This window comes from Nerophis lumbriciformis, linkage group LG25 (genome assembly GCF_033978685.3).
Source record: "Nerophis lumbriciformis linkage group LG25, RoL_Nlum_v2.1, whole genome shotgun sequence".
Classification (NCBI taxonomy): Eukaryota; Metazoa; Chordata; class Actinopteri; order Syngnathiformes; family Syngnathidae; genus Nerophis; species Nerophis lumbriciformis.
The window spans coordinates 12,261,588-12,284,218 of record NC_084572.2 but is presented as its reverse complement, the minus strand read 5'-3'; the positions used below and the strand labels follow the sequence as shown (position 1 = coordinate 12,284,218).

General features: G+C 40.9%; 1 protein-coding gene across 4 annotated transcripts; it reads left to right on the top strand.

Annotated features, from left to right (window-relative positions):
• The first annotated feature begins 75 nt into the window (after positions 1-75).
• Positions 76-21,171, top strand: suz12b (SUZ12 polycomb repressive complex 2 subunit b). 4 transcript variants are annotated; one of them, XM_061983743.1, is made up of 17 exons: positions 76-422; positions 630-774; positions 4,241-4,287; positions 4,367-4,431; positions 4,519-4,587; positions 4,663-4,712; positions 4,793-4,878; positions 7,610-7,841; positions 7,911-8,016; positions 9,183-9,288; positions 9,376-9,553; positions 9,814-9,899; positions 9,976-10,119; positions 17,866-18,023; positions 18,403-18,601; positions 19,408-19,487; positions 19,982-21,171. In XM_061983743.1, exons 1-17 carry the CDS (start codon positions 408-410, stop codon positions 20,292-20,294), a joined length of 2,079 nt encoding a protein of 692 aa, XP_061839727.1. In that variant the 5' UTR covers positions 76-407; the 3' UTR covers positions 20,295-21,171. The 4 variants fall into 4 exon arrangements, with proteins under 4 accessions (XP_061839727.1, XP_061839725.1, XP_061839726.1 ...); XM_061983741.1 differs by having other exon boundaries at positions 19,408-19,535; XM_061983742.1 differs by having other exon boundaries at positions 9,811-9,899.
• The last annotated feature ends 1,460 nt before the right edge of the window (positions 21,172-22,631 follow it).

The window sequence follows — 22,631 nt, the reverse complement described above, 5'->3', positions numbered from 1 at the left end:
AACGCCTCACTTGGTTTCCCGCAAAAATCGTAGAAAACTCGAGCGGGTGATACGTCATCTCCGGTGTCCGCCAGCCAATCACAGCTCCGCATTCCCTCAGTTTGGCTCCCATTGGCTGACAAATGAGCAATTCTCTGTTGTTCATTCCAAACTGAAGGAAAACCACACCGCAATAACCAAAAACGACATCGTTATTGATGTCATCGAGACTATTTCATCCTTCTCGGAATCACACCCATATCCGTGGCTGTACGGATTGATCCGGGCGCACGGCTGGTTTATTTACTAGTAAACCATGCTAGCCCCGCCAGCTAACTAGCCAGCGTCTCGTCTAGTCCCTTATCTTCATGGGTTTCCGCTGTTGATTCTTCCAGGCTTGTGCTGGGGGCAGCGAGGCTAACAAATTAATGCCATCTGCCAGGGTACGTTGTTTACATTCAAGTTTGATATTTACAAAGTTGAATTACTCTATTATTTTCACGCCAGACCGACTGTACCGAAGCTAACTAGCATGCTAGCAATGTGCTTAAGCTAGGCTAACGCGCTAACAATTTGCCTCCTGGCTACAGTCATTTGCTTGTTCTGTAAATTTCTCTTTTTTTTTACATATATGTCTCACCCACTCATAGAATTCCGGCTATATTATGAGCGGGGCGGGTTGCAAAGCTAACGGCGCCGTGTACCCCGCCTCGTCTGCGATGTTGAACTCCGTGAAGAAGCCGAAGATGGAGCAGATTCAGGCCGACCATGAGCTCTTCCTTCAGGCCTTCGAAAGTGAGAGTTCAGCCCTGGACACGTTGTCATTTTGTCCTTTCAATAAATTGCTGTCATAATGTTATGTATTAGGGGTTAGTTGTGTGATTAACCAATCTTTATTGATTTTCACTTAGTTGACATAACATTATTAACTTTTCACCAGTGGTTCACAAACTTTGTTCACCAAGGAACACCTAAGACAAATTCTGGCTCTCCCAAGTACAACCATAATAACCAACATTAACATACTGTAGCGAAGTAAGCCTATGTATTCATAAAAAATAAGGAAGTATATTTTTGGGTCACTGTATCAACACACACAGTTTCAACAGTAACACTGTGTTTGAATACTGGAAAATAAAACAGGGTACTTTAATCATGTGATTTTTTTTGACATACTACTAGACTTACTTGCCAACCCTCCCGATTTTCCCGGGAGACTCCCGAATTTCAGTGCCCCGAAAATCTCCCGATTTCCACCCGGACAACAATATTGGGGGCGTGCCTTAAAGGCACTGCCTTTAGCGTCCTCTCTCACCTGAAAAGGAGATTATTATATATGTCTCCGGTATCCATAGGTTTATCTATAACCCATAAAGTAGGCAGGCACGGAGCTATTTCTCAGCGTGTTTATTCCAGCTTGCACGTTAATACACTGACACACAACATCCGGATTCCCATCATGCATTGCTTCAAAACTACGGCAAGTAGTAATGTCCAAAAACATAACAGACGAAGAAGAGACATGGCGACGACGAGTAAGAAGAAGAAGTACGCTTGCAAGTTTCAAAATGATTGGAAAAAATAATTTCAGTTCATCCAGGACAGCTCGAAGGGGAAGGGGTATGCTGCCTGCAAATTTTGTAGATCAGACTTCTCCATTGAACACGGTGGCCGAACGGATATACTCATTCACGGCTTATTTATATATATGTATATACATATATACAATAAATACTTGAAAATATATACCTTCCCCACCTCAACACCCCCGCACCCACTCCCCCCATCTCCCGAATTCGGAGGTCTCAAAGTTGGCAAGTATGCTACTAGATGAAGCCCACGTAACACAGTTTGAGAATCACTGCCCTGGAGACATTATTACTAATGCAGATTTGCTGAAGTTAGAAAAATAGCCCATAACTTAAATTAGTAAACGACTATAACAATTGTCACAGCTACATTTGTCCAAGGGCCAGAATTATCATAAAATAAGATAGAATGAATATTGTTCTCAGTTGTAAGTAATGTATGTTTTGATGTATGTTTATCATGGTTTAGTTAGTAATGACTGCCTGGGTTCCCTCCGGGTACTCCGGCTTCCTCCCACCTCCAAAGACATGCACCTGGGGATAGGTTGATTGGCAACACTAAATTGGCCCTAGTGTGTGAATGTTGTCTGTATATCTATGTTGGCCCTGTGATGAGGTGGCGACTTGTCCAGGGTGTACCCCGCATACCGCCCGAATACAGCTGAGATAGGCTCTAGCGACCCCGAACGGGACAAGCGGTTGAAAATGGATGGATGAATAGATGAAGCCCGCGTACCACTTGTGCTACATAAACGTACCACAGTTTGAGAATCACTGCCCTAGAGACATAATTAAGAATGCAGATTTACTGAAGTTAGAAAAATAGCCCGTAACTTGATTTGGTCACATAACTTAAATAAGTAAACGACTATAACAATTGTCACCAGCCACATTTGTCCTAGGGCCAGAATGATCATAAAATAAGATATAATTAATATTGTCCTCTGTTGTAAGTAATGTATGTTTTGATGTATATTTAGCATGGTTTAGTTAGTAATAACATATTTCTATAAACTATATTGTCAAGTCTTGCATGGATCATATTTTACAAATTCAAAGCTACACCACCCGTCAAATCTAGGGTTTCATTTATAAAGGTTGCGTAAGCGCGAATCAGAACCAGAAAGTAGCGGACATCACTTTTTACGTCAATTGTTGGGATTGGTTTTTTAATAAAGCATATCGGGAAGAATGTGCAGAACTGTGGTAAATAGACATAATTCATCCCACAGTGGGTCCCCACATCTGCGGTCCCCTCCAAGGTTTCTCATTGTCATCCCATTGGGTTGAGTTTTTTCTTGCCCTGATGTGGAATCTGAGCCCAGGATGTCATTGTGGCTTGTGCAGCCCTTTGAGACACTCTTGATTTAGGGCTATATAAGTAAACTTTGATTGATTGAAATTATATGATGGCAGTGCAGGTTTTTACACACAGTAACAGAAGTAGAAGACAGAAAACTATAACCAGTAATAAATAACACATTACACGAGGTATAGATACAAATAAAATAAAATAAAAAACACTATCTCAACATCCTTAGTGCACACCAAGAAAAAAAGATGACAGTAATCACATAAGTGCGTTGTAAGTCTTATAACTGTGGGTAGAAAGGACCTGCAGTAGCGCCCTTTCCTGCACTGTGGATGTAGCAGTCTAATGCTGAAGGAGCCACTCAGGACCTCCACAGTGTCATGCATGGGGTGAGAGGGACTGGATATTATGGATGCCAACTTCATCAACATCCTTCTGTCGGCCATCTCCTCAATGTTGGCTAGTGGGCAGCCTAGGATGGAGTCAGTTCTCGTACTCCGTTTAAGTCTGTGCCTGTCTCTCTGATCATGCTGCCCCGACCCCAGCAAAGATGCCGTAGAACACCGCAGAAGCCACCACAGTGTTATAAAAAGTGTGCAGTAGTGACCTGCACATCCGAAGGACCTCAGTCGCTTCAAGAGTTATCGGCGACTTTGCCCCTTCTTGTACAGAGCGTTTGAATTGTCCTGATAGTCCTGGACATTTGACCCTGCACTCACTTGACTCGATCAATTGGCCACAAATCCCCACTGATTGGGGGTTAGGTCGAGCAGTGCTAACAAAAGCTAAAAAAACACTGACTGTCAACTCATTGTCTTGCACTGCTCTTTAGGCATTAGGACATGTGGTTTATGCAATGTAATAAACCGTTTATTCTGGGTCACTTCACCATAGTAGCAGTTGTCATTCCGGACAGTCCAGCCTTTCACACCAGCAAACACATATCCCCATTAATGGAGTTAAGTTGAGCAGTGCTAGCCAGTTAGCTAAGAGCAGCAGGCTGTCAAGCACAGCTCTTAATGTGTTGGGAAGTGAGGTTTACACAACTTCATAATTTGTGCATGTGCAACTATTCCACTCCCTCTTCAATTCAAAAGATATAAAACAACTTGTCAAATATGATCAACGGTGGAAATGGCACATGTCACCACGTATGATTAACATTTAAAGGTATGCAATTGTAATTTCAAACAACTAATGTTGTCACAAATGCTGCAGAGCCAAGCCAGGTGACTGAGGTTATTGCAGGGTAGAATCAGATTTTCACATTAAAATAAAGTGCTGCCAGTGATTCACTTTTATAGCTCAGGACTACTGTTTTATTTTTATGTCCCTCATTCTTCTCTGCTTATTTTTCCAGAGCCGACTCAGATATATAGATTTCTTCGCACTAGGAACTTGATTGCAGTAAGTGGGGTGTTTCTACAAGCCTTTCATTTGAATATGTAGTGATTGTTTAGTAATTGTGTAATTATGTCTTTTTTAGCCCATATTTTTGCACAGGACCCTCACTTTCATGGCTCACAGAAATGGTCGATTAAATGCCAAAAGGTGCAAACATTTTTTCAAGTACATTCTAGTCTCATAACTGTAATATGTACACATTTCAACTGTGTGTTTTTTTCTATTTGTTGCCAGGAAAGCATTCAAAGTGGATAACATGTTGCAGGCAGTAGAGAAGATGAAGGGAGAGCAGGAATCTCCCAGGTAACATTTCGCTCTCTGAACACTGTCCAACTTTGTCACTTTATTTTGCAACACATTGTATGTTTTTTTTTCAAGCTTGTCATCACATCTGCAGTTAACTTTCACTGGGTTCTTCCATAAGGATGGTATGCAGGCATTATTTCTTTTTCACATCTTTAAATTAGTTATAGACTTAATGTTGTTAAATGTGCTCTTTCCTACTTAGAAAAGCCATCTCAGAATTCAGAAAATGAACAAAATTCTGTCTCTTTAGAGGTGCTACTTGTCAAAGTCTGCCATAAAAAACGCAAGGTAAGCTACAGAGGGTGTTGTACATGCAGAGTTGAATGGGATACGCAATGGCACAGGTGTCAAACCCGAGGCCTGTCACATTTGTTTTTTGTGGCCCATGAAAGCCTGAAAGTAATGTGCGTCTATAAAGCACTTCATCTTTCTTCCTAAATGTAATCATTCTTTGACAGTAAAAACTAACGCATGCAATTGCATGTCTTTTAAACAATAATATTATCTGATCATGCAACATGATATTACAATCATTGTTTTGTTATCAAAAATAAATACCTATCTGCTTGTCACCTGTCTTAGGATTTCAAAGTTAATTACCAAAAAAATAATAACCAAATGAGTATGCAACGGTGATATCGGTGATGACATGTTAATTTTCATACATACTGTTAGATGTGGTTCTTTGAAAGTAGCCATAACTGCATGTACTTTAACAGTTACCATACATTTGATGGTAACTGGTAAGGTACATGCAGTAGTAGATGGAATGGCACACAATACAGTGTTTTACACAGAACTGCAATATAGTTGTGGCTGCTGGGTGTGTGACAAATGTCTTAGTGAGGATGGTTGGCAAACTGACGTCTATTATTTTTATGCTATGCAATCGACTGGTCTTGAATTGTTTTTCTTTCCGCCGCGCTTAAACGTTACAAACATAAAAAGCTATATTGTTAACTTTAGCAGTGTGCTGCACCTGCCGCTTGCTGGAACCAAACACTACGGAGGTACCGGTAGTTACAGGACAAACGGTGCGTGCTGGGGAAAAGCGCTGAGATGGCTTGAAAAATGTCTATTTTAATATCAGTTTATGATCCTTTCAGATTCGTAATCACGATTCCCCTTGTTTATTGTATATTACGGACAGGCAACGTTGTATTATATGGTTAATGGTATTGTACTCACTGTAACAAATAGTGTATTATATTGTAAGACATGATACACACAGTTGTGAATTGTATGCAGTATGATACATCTAGTGCAAATGATATACAAACCCCGTTTCCATATGAGTTGGGAAATTGTGTTAGATGTAAATAAAAACGGAATACAATGATTTGCAAATCATTTTCAACCCATGTTCAATTGAATATGCTACAAGGACAACATATTTGATGTTCAAACTGATAAACATTTTTTTTTTTTTGCCAATAATCATTAACTTTAGAATTTGATGCCAGCAACACGTGACAAAGAAGTTGGGAAAGGTGGCAATAAATACTCATAAAGTTGAGGAATGCTCATCAAACGCTTATTTGGAACATCCCACAGGTGTGCAAGCTAATTGGGAACAGGTGGGTGCCATGATTGGGTATAAAAACAGCTTCCCAAAAAATGCTCAGTCTTTCACAAACAAGGATGGGGCGAGGTACACCCCTTTGTCCACAACTGCGTGAGCAAATAGTCAAACAGTTTAAGAACAACGTTTCTCAAAGTGCAATTGCAAGAAATTTAGGGATTTCAACATCTACGGTCCATAATATCATCAAAAGGTTCAGAGAATCTGGAGAAATCACTCCACGTAAGCACATTGAATGACCGTGACCTTCGATCCCTCAGACGGCATTGTATCAAAAACCGACATCAATCTCTAAAGGATATCACCACATGGGCTCAGGAACTCTTCAGAAAACCACTGTCACGAAATACAGTTCGTCGCTACATCTGTAAGTGCAAGTTAAAGCTCTACTATGCAAAGCGAAAGCCATTTATCAACAACATCCAGAAACGCCGCCGGCTTCTCTGGGCCCGAGATTATCTAAGATGGACTCATGCAAAGTGGAAAAGTGTCCTGTGGTCTGACGAATCCACATTTCAAATTGTTTTTGGCAATATTCGACATCGTGTCATCCGGACCAAAGGGGAAGCGAACCATCCAGACTGTTATCGACGCAAAGTTCAAAAGCCAGCATCTGTGATGGTATTGGGGGTGCATGAGTGCCCAAGGCATGGGTAATTTACACATCTGTGAAGGCACCATTCATGCTGAAAGGTACTTACAGGTTTTGGAACAACATGCTGACATTTAAGCGCCGTCTTTTTCATGGACGCCCCTGCTTGTTTCAGCAAGACAATGCCAAGCCACATTCAGCACGTGTTACAACAGCGTGGCTTCATAAAAAAAGAGTGCGGGTACTTTCCTGTCCCACCTGCAGTCCAGACCTGTCTCCCATTGAAAATGTGTGGCGCATTATGAAGCGTAAAATACGACAGCGGAGACCCCGGACTGTTGAACGACTGAAGCTCTACATAAAACAAGAATGGGAAAGAATTCCACTTTCAAAGCTTCAACAATTAGTTTCCTCAGTTCCCAATCGTTTATTGAGTGTTGTTAAAAGAAAAGGTGATGTAACACAGTAGTGAACATGCCCTTTCCCAACTACTTTGGCACGTGTTGCAGCCATGAAATTCTAAGTTAATTATTATTTGCAAAAAAAATAAAGTTTATGAGTTTGAACATCAAATATCTTGTCTTTGTAGTGCATTCAATTGAATATGGGTTGAAAAGGATTTGCAAATCATTGTATTCCGTTTATATTTACATCTAACACAATTTCCCAACTCATATGGAAACAGGGTTTGTACGATCTAGTGTAAACTGTATCGTAAATACAGTATGGAAGACATGCTAACATGTATTTCCAAAGAGTACAAATTAAACCTGGTAAATTGCCCTCTATTTGATATAATTTCATTTAGGTGTACGTTTTGGTCACGCTGCTTCTTCTCCTTGCAGGATGTTAGCTGTCCAATTAAGCAAGTGCCTACAGGTAAAAAGCAGGTGCCTTTGAACCCCGAGAGCAACCCATCCAAGCTGGGCTCATGCCCTTCCTTAGTGGTGTCCAGCAATGAGTTTGAGCCCAGCAACAGTCACATGGTCAAGTCTTACTCGCTCCTCTTCAGGGTGTCCCGCACAGGGAGGAGGGATGCAAATGGCCTAGCTAACGGTGAAGCCAATGAGAACATTGGTAAGACATCATCCCAGCCTCATATGATGCAAACCTAATGACACATGTATGTTCTTCTTGTGTGTGTAGATGTGATAGATACTCCAAGTAGAAAAAAGAGGAACTCGACCCATAAAGAAGAGGGGGACGCTATAGAGACTTATGTGGCACAGATGACAGTTTTTGATAAGAATAGGTGAGTTTCACTGCTGAAAGCTCCATGACATTAAAGGGGAACTGCACTTTTTTTTGGAATTTTGTCCATCGTTCACAATCATCATGAAAGACGTGATAACGGATGTATTTTTTTATGTATGCATTGTAAATATTAAATAAACAAAAGGCCGATTACAGCAAAGCCAATGGGAGCTCTACTATTCCGCCCATAAAATTAGGTAAATAGCCATTCAAAAAGTGCCAATAATACCCCATTTACATTACGTGACTTGAATATTAACCAAGTATTTGTAATATTGTTATTATAAACGCCAATGCAGACAAACTATTTAGAGCGGCGCAGTGATCACTTCCGGGTGTGCCTATTTTTACATCATTAAGTGGTCTGCCACTTTCTCACTTCCTGTAAGTTTATTGTAGGTCATAAATCATGCATCTCACCTGAACATGACACTTTGACAGCCATATAGAACCTGAGCTGAAAAGCGTTTTTTTTTTACCATTTTAATTGGAAAGTCAGTAACTTTTAATAAATCTAACAAAATAAGTAAACTGAAATAAAATGTACTTAATCTTTGTTAGAAAAAAATGCACCTCAGTAAATATTGAATATCTTGAAGTGTGTGTTTTCCTCAATTAAAACTTTTTTTTGGCTATCATTTTCTAAAAAATTGGGCATTTTTGCTCATTCATTAGTGTTGATGGGCTCATCTTGCTCAATCAGTTGATGCCCAAATATTCCCACATCCAACATTTGGCTTTGTAATCATCTTTTTTTCTCCATAATTTTTTTTACTTTGAGGTGTTTCTCACTCGCGAGGCGTATCTAGCGAATCTCTCTGTCTGAGTGTCCTGTTTGTAAGTGAGCGGTCCCGCCTCCCCTCACCGAGACAAAGATTGTGAGAAGACGATTTACTCCGTTTCTTTACTTCTGTTTTTGCAAAATGCTGAGAGCGATGCACAGAGTGGACCCTCTTGCACCCTGTTTGAGAAAGCGAGAGACGAAGAAAACAAATGAATGTGGTAATTTATTGAGGCCGGCAAAGTTATCACGTTTATTTGTTGTTTATCGTTAGATTAATTGCCTATCGTCCCAGGCCTATGCATAAAATCACACGAGATTATATGCAGGTGTTCCTATTGAAGTAGCAGGCGAGTGTAAATCGCTGTTGTTGTTGCCCACAGGAGGTTGCAGCTGCTGGACGGGGAGTACGAGGTGTCAATGCAGGGGATGGAGGACAGTCCTGTGAGCAAGAAGCGAGCCACGTGGGAAACTATTCTTGATGGGAAGGTGAGGAGCTTGGGAGCGTTTAACCAATGCGTTGTGGTCATGTGATTTAAAATCATAATTATACATAATTCCTATCTTTTTCTTCAGAGGCTGCCACCGTTTGAAACATTTTCTCAGGGACCCACATTGCAATTTACTCTACGTTGGACAGGCGAGGCCAGCGGGAAGTCCACTGCCCCTGTAGCGAAACCTCTGGCTACTCGAAACTCTGACACCTCTGGACCCATGGAGACCAGGACCAGCCACCATAGGGCGGCCCCTATGAGTAAGACACAATGGCCATATAAACTTGTGTAAATAAAATTTCAACACACACATTAGGTGTGCTGGTCCAAATATAACAGGCAGTAAAGTCACACCTTTTCAACCAAGCCATAATAAATAGCTCACTGATTAACGCAATGACGCATGTCACAGATAAGGACTGCAGTGCCTTTTTATGTTTACATTTTGATAAAGCTTAAAAAATCTCAGTCAGTGTGTTTTATGATTGGGTAAACAACATCTCCATGTGTTTGTCAGCAGTAAAAGAGTCCATTGGCACGGACATCCACACGAGAAAAGAGCATGTCCCCTATGAGCCGCGCCAGAAACTAAGAATATTTTATCAGGTACGTCACATTAGAGCAGACTGAATAGAACCACCAAAATATGACCCGAAGTATGATTGGTCCTTTTCTCGACTAGTTCTTGTACAACAACAACACACGGCAGCAGACGGAGGCGAGAGATGATCTTCACTGTCCTTGGTGTACGCTGAATTGCAGCAAGCTCTACAGTCTCCTTAAACACCTCAAACTCTCCCACTCACGCTTCATCTTCAACTATGTGGTAAGAAACTTGGCACAGTGTTGTCGTAGCAAGTTGCAGATGCTATTGCTGCTTTCCAGTGTGCTGGAAGTCATGTAAAGATTCTGCACCAGTTTGCCGAATGTGCGCAAATACAACAACACTCACTTCAATTACAACCACTCGACAGTCCAAACTCACTTGGCACTCACTTCTCGTTTGGTGAAGAAGCCGGGTGATAGGTCAGTTACTGTTAGTGTAAACATCCATCCATCCATCCATCCATCCATCTTCTTCCGCTTATCCGAGGTCGGGTCGCGGGGGCAGCAGCTTAAGCAGGGAAGCCCAGACTTTCCTCTCCCCAGCCACTTCGTCCAGCTCCTCCCGGGGGATCCCGAGGCGTTCCCAGGCCAGCCGGGAGAGATAGTCTTCCCAGCGTGTCCTGGGTCTTCCTCGTGGCCTCCTACCGGTCGCACGTGCCCGAAACACCTTCCTAGGGAGGCGTTCGGGTGGCATCCTGACCAGATGCCCGAACCACCTCATCTGGCTCTTCTCGATGTGGAGGAGCAGCGGCTTTACTTTGAGCTCCCCCCGGATGACGGAGCTTCTCACCCTATCTCTAAGGGAGAGCCCCGCCACCCGGCGGAGGAAACTCATTTCGGCCGCCTGTACCCGTGATCTTGTCCTTTCGGTCATAACCCAAAGCTCATGACCATAGGTGAGGATGGGAACGTAGATCGACCGGTAAATTGAGAGCTTTGCCTTCCGGCTCAGCTCCTTCTTCACCACAACGGATCGATACAGCGTCCGCATTACTGAAGATGCTGCACCGATCCGCCTGTCGATCTCACGATCCACTCTTCCCCCACTCGTGAACAAGACTCCGAGGTACTTGAACTCCTCCACTTGGGGCAAGATCTCCTCCCCAACCCGGAGATGGCACTCCACCCTTTTCCGGGAGAGAACCATGGACTCGGACTTGGAGGTGCTGATTCTCATCCCAGTCGCTTCACACTCGGCTGCGAACCGATCCAGTGAGAGCTGAAGATCTTGGCCGGAGGAAGCCATCAGGACCACATCATCTGCAAATAGCAGAGACCTAATCCTGCAGCCACCAAACCAGATCCCCTCAACGCCCTGACTGCGCCTAGAAATTCTGTCCATAAAGGTTATGAACAGAATCGGTGACAAAGGGCAGCCTTGGCGGAGTCCAACCCTCACTGGAAACGTGTCCGACTTACTGCCGGCAATGCGGACCAAGCTCTGACACTGATTATACAAAGAGCGAACTGCCACAATAAGACAGTCCGGTACCCCATACTCTCTGAGCACTCCCCACAGGACTTCCCGGGGTACACGGTCGAATGCCTTCTCCAAGTCCACAAAGCACATGTAGACTGGTTGGGCAAACTCCCATGCACCCTCAAGGACCCTGCCGAGAGTATAGAGCTGGTCCACAGTTCCACGACCAGGACGAAAACCACACTGTTCCTCCTGAATCCGAGGTTCGACTATCCGGCGTAGCCTCCTCTCCAGTACACCTGAATAGACCTTACCGGGAAGGCTGAGGAGTGTGATCCCACGATAGTTGGAACACACCCTCCGGTTCCCCTTCTTAAAGAGAGGAACCACCACCCCGGTCTGCCAATCCAGAGGTACCGCCCCCGATGTCCACGCGATGTTGCAGAGTCTTGTCAACCAAGACATCCCCACAACATCCAGAGCCTTAAGGAACTCCGGGCGGATCTCATCCACCCCCGGGGCCTTGCCACCGAGGAGCTTTTTAACTACCTCGGCAACCTCAGCCCCAGAAATAGGAGAGCCCACCACAGATTCCCCAGGCACTGCTTCCTCATAGGAAGACGTGCTGGTAGGATTGAGGAGGTCTTCGAAGTATTCCCTCCACCGATCCACAACATCCGCAGTCGAGGTCAGCAGAGCACCATCCCCACCATACACGGTGTTGACACTGCACTGCTTCCCCTTCCTGAGGCGGCGGATGGTGGTCCAGAATTGCTTCGAAGCCGTCCGGAAGTCTTTTTCCATGGCCTCCCCGAACTCCTCCCATGTCCGAGTTTTTGCCTCCGCGACCGCTGAAGCCGCACACCGCTTGGCCTGTCGGTACCTGTCTGCTGCCTCAGGAGTCCCATGAGCCAAAAGAACCCGATAGGACCCCTTCTTCAGCCTGACGGCATCCCTCACCGCCGGCGTCCACCAACGGGTTCTAGGATTACCGCCACGACAGGCACCAACTACCTTGCGGCCACAGCTCCAATCGGCCGCCTCGACAATAGAGGTACGGAACATTGTCCACTCGGACTCAATGTCCAGCACCTCCCTCGTGACATGTTCAAAGTTCTTCCGGAGGTGGGAATTGAAACTCTCTCTGACAGATAAACAAAAGAGTGCAAAATAGTGTGCGCTCACAGAAAATGTGGTCAAATACATCGCCAAAGACATGCTGCCATTTAATACTGTTGTAAGCCTAGCATTTTTAAAAGTGCTGTCATGTTGGTGTTCGTCACTCGGAATCTGCCAAACTTAATTTTGTTTTGCTCATGAGCGGTTAATATATTTGTTATGCTTTGTTATGGTTTTGTATATTTGAGCCCCCCCATCCCCTCCTTAAATATATATCATTGCTTTTAGTTGCAGTGTTTGTTCAAGTGTTATTTGTTTGTTTTATTTAACTTGGAGATTTAAACATTTTAATTGCAATTTCAACATTAAAACACACAAGAAATACAAGTTTATTACATTTGAAATAACATACATGTATTATTATGATGTATTATCATTAAATTAATGGTTAATTTGGTCTCATGAAAATCATGGCAATAATCGTTTATCGGCCATAATTTGTTGATAAATATATCGTCTAGCAAAATTTGTTATTGGCATAGGCCTATCCATTTAACCAAATGATTTTGTGCACACCACTTTTCAGCAAAAAAATATTCCATATACAGTGGATCGCCGCTGTTCACAGGGGTTGTGATGTGAAAAAATGTGAATAATGGATTGACCCAAAGTGTGGCCCACCACTAACCGCCATAAGCCCATTCTTAAAATACTCTTCCTAAAAAAAAAAGTGGAATAAAAGAACAGATGTGTGTAATGTAATGAGAAAAAACTTTAAATCTCAATGCTATTAACCCAAAGCTGACATACAGACCTTTTCTTTGCTTTAAAAACATCCATGTATTGTATTGGTTTTTAAAAATGAAAACTATCAAAATGTCCCCCTTAAAACATTTGGACCTCACCCCCCAATCTAAGCCCTATGATATGCCTTACACAATGGTTAAAGTACCAGTAGAGTGGAAAAACAAGTTGCCTCTATAATGGCGCTATTATTGTATATATGTAATGCATGACATCAAAAGACACACAAAGCATGCAAGTGAAAAAATATGATCAAGATAGTATCAATCTCACGAGTTTCCCGAGCCATTTTGAGAGATAATGAGAGAGCCAGACATGTGATCGCATGACGTAGATGTAAGAACCGCAGATCCCTTCATCACCAACAGCAATGCAAATCATGCAGACTTTGTGGGAGCCATTAACGACTACTTTGGAACAAATGATTGTTCAGAACCTTATGTTTTTTATCCTGAATATAAGGAGGATGAGCTACAAGTTTTAGAAGCTCAGCTAAACAGACCCAGCTATAGTGAAACACTAAACATCATGTAGCAGTATTGGTAAGTACTAAACAAGAAATACAAACTACAAACATAATAAAACGATCGCTTGCTGTACAATGTCTGCTCTTACTTCGATGACAACTGATAGGATGTCCATATATTCCCGTTCAGATGAAGAATTAATTTGAACCCAGGCGAAGGGTTAAAAAAGTTGCTGCTGACACTCACACTGTCTTCGGTTGTGTGTGTTTGTCTCCATATCCGGGTATATATGTGTTCATGTCTTACATTGGGATTGTGAATGATAAACAGTGCATCTCTTTCAAATTTTTGAGAATTTTCTGTCTGACTTTTTCAGTATGATAACAGGGTCAGAGTGCAGTTGGTACTACTGTGTCGTCAATCTCTGGAAATAGCTGAAGAATTTGTGGCATTTTGTATGTTTGAACGTTATTTTCACATACTTTGCGGATTGTAAATACAATTGAATTAAATTTTGTTTTCAAAATCTCAATAACTGTTTGAGTTATGTTGCTAACAAACATACAAACGCTGGCGAAAGCATAACCTCTAGTGGAGTAATATAGCGCGCCACGTTAATCTTGAGCGTTCCAAACCAAAACAGACTGTCAAGGTGCGCCGTGTTGAGGGAAACCACCTGCTGCACACCATAGCTACTAGAAAGATACCATCACCCATAAAGGATGAAGTCAGCTAAGCTAAATGTCAAATTGTGAGGTATTTTCATTATTAAAAGGTGCTACTAAATGACAAAAAATACTAGCACTAAAATTAATTTTTAGCACAAAAAAATTTTTGTGGCAAAATGAAATGTCTTGAATATCACAATTTCATTATTATCTATATCCCTAAACTGTGCAAGCACTGTCGCTAACATAAGTGTAAGGCTGGCCGATATGGATCAGAAATCATATCCCGACATAGTTAGGCCCATAAACTTTAAGCCATAAATAAAAGTATCCATGACGTAACTAAATATCTTCACCATGCATTGATTTTAAATTTTCATACAATACACAAAATACAGGTACCAACAAGTAAGAAAAGTAGGTTTTGCATCATAGGATCCCAACTTAAGAGGTGTTTTGAGATAAGAAAAAAGAAAAAACCTTGAAAATAATATAAGAAAAGTCAAATATAATCACCAATCTTCTTTTAAAAAAACATTAAACTATGCTCAATTCTTCATCTAAAAAAACACAAAAGAACAAAATGTGAAATAAAGTGCCCTGGTTTAAATGTCAGAAGCAACCTGAAAATAATAATTGTGTGTATGTCCTATAATAATGTTTTTTAAAATATATCTTAACATTATTATAGAACATACACACAAAGATTTTAGCCAGGAACACCAACCTGATGATGCTGTGTGAAAGGCTGTGTTCTGAAAATTACTTTTAAAAAGTCATTAACTATGGTTACTTGTTACTTTACCAAAAAAGTAATTAAATTACTAACGGAATTATTTTTTAATAAATGTAATTAATTACTAGGGAAAGTAATTATTGTGCTACTTTGAAAAAATTCAAATATCTGGAATAATGCAGTTGAAATAAGTGTCATATGAGTAGTGTGTGTGTGCCTTTTAAAAGGCAGCGCCTGTTGCCTAGTGACGTGTGACGTCAGAGAGTTCACTCTCGATAGCTTGAGCGTTTTTGTTAGCTTTGCAGGCGAGCAGCAGCAGTTGTAGGGCTCTGACGGCAGCTCTTTTGAAACTTTCACTGGTTTGTGTTACCTCTACTTAATAAATAGATGACATAACTGCACGATGGAACTTAATTCCTTTCTTTAGCCTTAGTTGAAGAATTGATTCCATTAAAATGAATATACTGCCGAGACTTTTATTTATTTCAAACCCTACCGATAGAAATTAATCTAAACCAATTCAATGAATGGGACAAAATGAGATGTAGGTATATATGGCAAAGTAAAAGGCCAATGGTTCGTCTCAAAACTTTACGGCCAAACAAATGGGAGGGTGGGGTTTATCTTACCTCAGACATTATTATTTTGCAGCGCAGATGAGAGCAGTGATATGCTGGTGCAACCCGTCATATGTTGCTCAATGAAAAAATATTGAAGAAATGCCCTCCAGTCCCATACAAGCAACCTTGGCTGATAACAATCTACAAACCCACATAAATAACATTGATAACTCATGGGTAAAATGGACCCTTAAAGTGTGGAAAATGATCATAAAGGAATACAAACTTGAGAATGACATTACAGTTCTTAAATGGTGTTCCTATGATTCAGAGTTTACACCTAATAAATTGGACTCAAGATTCAGGGACTTGATATCCACAACCCAACCCAAAGCATAAGACCAAATAATTGGACAGAAGTTGCTCGCCATGTTTAGAACACAAATGCCTATCAACTCTCCTGCTTCTCATTTGCCTCATGCGTATGATCAGAATTACACATTGACTCTCCAAAATGATTTGTAACCCAAAGAAAAAACATGATTCGAACAACACATATCATTCGAACCGTGTCAGGTTAACCAAACTGATTTTTCCATAAATCGTTTAGCTCTAGTTTATACTGTGCTACTAGTCTTTCTCATTAGGCATCACTTTTGGCTATGCAATGCCAGAGTATTTAATTTCGCCAGATGACATCAATTTGCAAGTTCCAACTTCTGTGAGGTACAAAACCATCTTTTCTAGTTGTTTGAGTGCACATTTGTTTCTTCAGAGTTTTTTGGAATGCAGCATAGAGTATGCACTAAATTTGCACTTTTATAAGAACAAAACATCCTCTTATTTGCATTACTGATGTCTTGAGTATGTACTCTGTATTGTGACGATGAGCACTTCATCCCTTTTCAAGGACCAACTAGTCAAAGCATGGCTGACTCCTTTCACTAAAGTTCACCAACTAAACAAAGGCAGCCTGAAGTTTTTGGAGGCTGATGACGTTTTTGTGCTTTAGTGTTACCTGCTAAGAAACTTCACTGACAACGTGTTTATTTTATTAAAGCCCAATAGCTTATCTTTCAATGATCTGTTCACAAGGCTGGGCAATCTCCAATTCGATTTTGCTACCGTTGAAAATAATAGATTTTTCAACATACACTATATTGCCAAAAGTATTTGGCCACCCATCCAAATGATGAGAATCGGGTGTCTTAATCACTTAGCCCGGTGTATAAAATCAAGCACTTAGGCATGGAGACTGTTTCTACAAACATTTGTGAAAGAATGGGCCGCTCTCTGTGATTTCCAGCGTGGAACTGTCATAGGATGCCACATGTGCAACAAATTCAGTCGTGAAATTTCCTCGCTCCTAAATATTCCAAAGTCAACTTTATTATAAGAAAAGTGAAGAGTTTGGGAACAAGTCAGCCACCAAGTGGTAGGCCACGTGAACTGACAGAGAGGGGTCAGCGGATGCTGAAGCGCATAGTGCAAAGACTTTCTGCACAGTCAGTTGCTACAGAGCTCCAAACTTCATGTGAACTTCCAATTATCCCACGTACAGTTCGCAGAGAGCTTCATGGAATGGGTTTCCATGGATGAGCAGCTGCATCTAAGCCATACATCACCAAGTCCAATGCAAAGCGTCGGATACAGTGGTGTAAAGCACATTGCCACTGGACTCTAGAGCAGTGGAGACGCCTTCTCTGGACTGATGAATCACGCTTTTCCATTTGGCAATCTGATGGACGAGTCAGGGTTTGGAGGTTGCGAGGAGAACGCTACATTTCGGACTGCATTGTGCCGAGTGTGAAATTTGGTGGAGGAGGAATTATGGTGTGGGGTTGGTTTTTCAGGAGTTGGGCTTGGCCCCATAGTTCCAGTGAAAGGAACTTTGAATGCTCCAAGATACCAAAAAGTTTTGGACAATTCCATTTGATGGCACTTCAAGTTCATATGTGAGTAAAGGCAGGTGACAAAATACTTTTGGCAATATAGTGTATGTTGATTGATATTCATAATTCCATTAAGAATCAAAGTATTGATACACCTCTTCTATCAACGGCCACATAACCCCATTTTTATCCACGTATGAATAAGAATGTATTCGTAAAATCCAGATGTCTTGTGAGATACATTGTGTTGTCCTTTGACCACGCATTTATGTTATTTGTTTCTGTATTTATCAATACCAGCCTCACCCCAAAGGAGCAAGGATAGACGTGTCCATCAATGAGTCTTATGACGGCTCGTACGTTGGTAATCCTCAGGACATCCACAGCCAACCGGGCTTCGCCTTCAGTCGCAACGGTCCGGTCAAGAGGACCGCCGTCACCCACATACTGGTTTGCAGGTAAAATGGTTTGGTTTTCAATAAAAAAAGCTTCATGTGTAACATGTAGGGATGTATATACCGTGTATCTGTATTTTTTTTTTGTGCAAGTTCCTAATTGGGTCAATCCAGGAATACTAATAAGAGCCTGGAATAATGATACTGCTATCGTTTTTCTTTTATCCAACTGACTCTTGTCATTATAATCGAATACAAATGCTAATAGACAATGCTTTTTTTTTTTAAATGCATTTTTTATTTACACAAATTACATACAGTACCGATGTATTCATAAGGAATATCGATATTGGTATCGGTATCAATAAAATCCTAACGATATATATCCCTAGTAACATCAATGTCAGACTAACCAACTGGTTCTTGCTTTGTCTTTTTTCAGGCCCAAGAGGACTAAGCCGAGTCTGTCAGAGTTTCTTGAGTCCGAGGATGGAGAGTTGGAGCAGCAGAGGACCTATGTCAGTGGACACAACCGCCTCTACTTCCACAGTGACAGCTGCATGCCTCTGCGGCCCCAGGAGATGGAAGTGGACAGCGAGGACGAAAGAGACCCCGAGTGGCTGCGAGAGAAGACCGCTACGGTGAGGAAACGCTAAGTTTGGCAACATTCATCAGGAGGCAGCTGCTTTATGAAAAATGATCGATTTTCCGATGCATCATGATTAGAATGTGGATAGTGCTGAATCAATGCTCAAATGTCCAAATATCAACGGACCTATTGGGGATTCCCCTGAAGAAATCCCCTGAAGAGCAGAGAAACCTGCGAAACAGGCTTGTAGGGATGAAATAGCCTCCGTGTTTTTTCCTGACCGAGCGTATATTGCGCTGTACCCCGGTATTGAGCACTGTATAACAGATAAACCACAGAAACCTTGATTATACCGGTAAGTATGTGTATATATTTTTTTAATTGATTTTTGAAAATGTATTTAGAATCAGAATGAATAAAACCGTGATTCGGCTGTGAATCAATTGTTTTTGTGAACCCCCGACTCATAACTATACCTGCCACTTTCCAAAGTGGTCATTGTTATTTTTTTTCAAAAAATGTTCTGCCTTTGTTGTAGTATTGTCAACTTCATCATTATAGTGAAGCAGGTTAAAAGATTTTGCCAATTTTCCTTGACGTCGCTGACAGAAGTCACAAGTAAACGTGCAGGCAACAGTCAGCGAGTTTTGATTTTATATTTTGTTCCTGTTGGCAACCACTTATATCGACACATAGTCCTATCCAAAAGCGGATTCCACTGTACTGTGGCAGCTTCATTTAATTGACTACATTTATTAACAAATTCACCTGAATAAGTTGTCTCTATTAACAATGTTATTCGCAGCAATGTTGTAACAATATTTATCTTTTTAATTGTCTGTTCTGATATTCATGCAGCAACTGGATGAGTTCACCGATGTCAATGAAGGCGAGAAAGAGGTTATGAAGCTATGGAACCTTCACGTCATGCAGCACGGGTATGTTGACACCAACTCCTCGCCTGCGCTCACAGACCACACCATTAGGTACTTTTGCACAATCTTTCCAGACCCCAAATAGGCACAATTCTGCCCTTTACAGAGATGATATTGCTTATTTTTTTGATTGACATGTTCATAAGTATGTAACTATAGACTTTCATAAAGTTCTGTTAACAGATCTCTTGATGTTTTGCATTGCTATTTTGTGACTATGATTATTAATAGGTAGAAGAATGTATTAATGTTGGAATATCAAGATCATTTTTAATCAGCTCGTTTTATGATTAAACATGTAATTGGAGATATAAAAGTAAGTTGACCTGTGTTAGAATCCTGTTTTTAATCAATGAATATGACATAAAAAATGTGAAATGAAATAAATGTGCTAATTTGAGATTCTATATTAGCCTTATGTGTTTTGTTTTTTCTGCATCAGAAAAATAGGGAACATTACCGTACATTAAATCGCTTGTGTTCTCTAATTCTGGCAGCTTCATAGCTGACAACCAGATGAACCACGCCATCATGCTGTTTGTGGAGAGCTGCGGTGAGCACATTGTCCGCCGCAACCTCTGTCGCAACTTCCTGCTGCACCTGGTCAGCATGCACGACTTCAACCTGGTGGGCACGGCCACCATCGACCGAGCCATGGTGCGCCTCAAGCAGATCCAGGAGGAGCTCCCGGACACGGAGGAGCAGCAGGAGCTGACTCCGACGGCAGCGGGGGGGAGCTGCAACGGCAACACTTTGACCTCCAGTGCGGGGAAGCAGGGCAAGAGGACAAAAAGCGCTCTGACGGACTGATGCAGGCTCAATGCACGGGACTATTAGTCAGGAGGGAGTTTTTGTTCTGTTTCCTCCCTTTTCAATAAACTTTCCAACCTTTTTGGTGCTTAGACATGCGGTCAGCACAGCGCCTGACCCCAAACAGACCCAATATTACAAGGTAAACAAGTTTTTACAACTTGAAGTCAACCAAATATGGACAAAGTAGAAGTGAATCGCTGATGTCTTTTGGTGAGGGTGTGAACAGACTGAGAATCTTGTAGTCGTGTGTCCTACCTGGAAGCAAGGCTCAGCAAAGCTACAGGTCAAACTGTACCGCTAAGATAAATTGTATGCATACATGATAACCCTAGCTGATTATTTTAGCACTTGATGTTTTGTATTTAGAGATTTTCCATTTTTAAAGTCAACGCTGCGCCAAATGTCTTTGTCTAAGGCAGCATTTCTTCTTTGGAGTCGTTTCTGTTTTGGGATCTCACTGTTGGAAGTCTCAGGCAGTTTAGAGAAGAGACATTGTAAAGATTGTGTCTAGGCTCCAAAATGATTTTTATTCTTAGTTTTTTTGCCGATAGGCTCTCTGGACAGTAGTGATCAATGATATCCAGAGTTAACTTTTAGTCTCAGTGCAGTTTTTGCCAAAGGGTTATTATGATCAGCATATTCATTAGTGTATTTTTCTTTTTTTTTGGATTGTGAATATGAACTGACCATGATCATGGTTTATTACCAACCTCAATCGTTATAATTTCCTCATGTCAAGTCGGTCGTTTCTTACCTTTTTATCTGAAAGGGAGACTTTCTCACCTTATTTGCAAAACACCCTGTTGAGAATTGTGAAAAGAAGTACTGTCTGGCTTTAGGGTTTTTATATTTAAATAAAAACACATCCAGCCTCCCTTTGCCACATTGTTTTGGATGCTTTTATCAATATAATTTTTTTAGGTATACCTACACAGTTAAAAGGGAACCAATAAAAGAACTGTATAAAAGTTACTTTTTTGTATATTTACAAATATTATACTCAATTTTAATTGGTTGATACTTTTAAAGAGGTAATCATTTAAAAAGATACTGCAAAACTTTGCAGTGCTACAATGTAGTGAAAATGTAAAAAAAAAAGAGACAAGAACAAATTATCTTTCTGTGAATATATTCTGTAACTCACAAATCCCACTCATTACACTTTATTTTTAAGTATAAGGCAATGGTGTAAAAATAATACTTATATGAAGTACTACCTTAAAAGATGTTTGCCAGTACCACCATTTTAGCGAACAATAATTTAATTAGAATTAAATTTCAGAATATTTGCTCAATACATTTATATTTGTGGTTATTTCATATACATAGTTTTTTTTAAATGTCCATGTTTAGTTATTTTATCACTTTCTTAACAGATAAATAAATAAATGACGTTCATGAGTATGATAAAAACAAAGCTCCAGTGTACTTGTAGTACAGTATAAGACTATTGCCTTTTAAGAATAAAAAGTTGAATACCTCTCTAAAGTGACGTTCTTCTCCACAAAAGTAGATGGCGCTAGTACACCAAATGCTACTTTGTGCTGCTGCCGATTTTATGCTGCACAGCCAAAATTCTAACATTATCAAAAGTATTAAGTTGGTAATTATCATTTATATTTGTACCTTAATACATTTATTTAGAGTAAATTTATATTTCGAGTGGATAAAAGTTCGAAACGTTACAGTTGAAACGAATGCCAACAAGACGGAAGCAGCCATAGACATCTTATAAGGGTACGCAGCATCGAGCGCTACTGCCTACTGGCGCTGACGAGACGCGGGGCCGCCATCTTGGAGTGGTGACCCACTCCACTCAGTGCAATTCATTTGGCAGGAGCAATGAACTGTCAGCGCATTTAATTCATCTTACCTCACTGAATACCACTGATTTTCACGCAGTTTTTTTGTCATACGTGTAGGTATGATAAAAGGACACATGTTTAGGCGTGTTTTATTATTCATAGTTTGCTTAACAGTAATAGAATATTCTTATATGCTATAAGTGACCAGACGTCCGAGATCAAAACTGGGAATATAATCCCAGAGAAGGGGGAAAAAAACGGTCAGCTATTTTTAAATTTAAGAATAATATGATTAGGTTATATATACATGCGTATATCCTACATAAACAATGTATGAATACATTAGATATCTATATATCTTAGGGACTTATAGACTGTATCTCTGTTGCTGCAACAGCAGAGAGTTTATTCTGTCCTGACACTTTGTATTGATATTTTGTATTACATTCTTCCCGTAAATGATCATGTTTACAGTGATTGCTTTATATGTTATTTTTTTATGTATGTCACTTTGGATAAAATCGTCTGC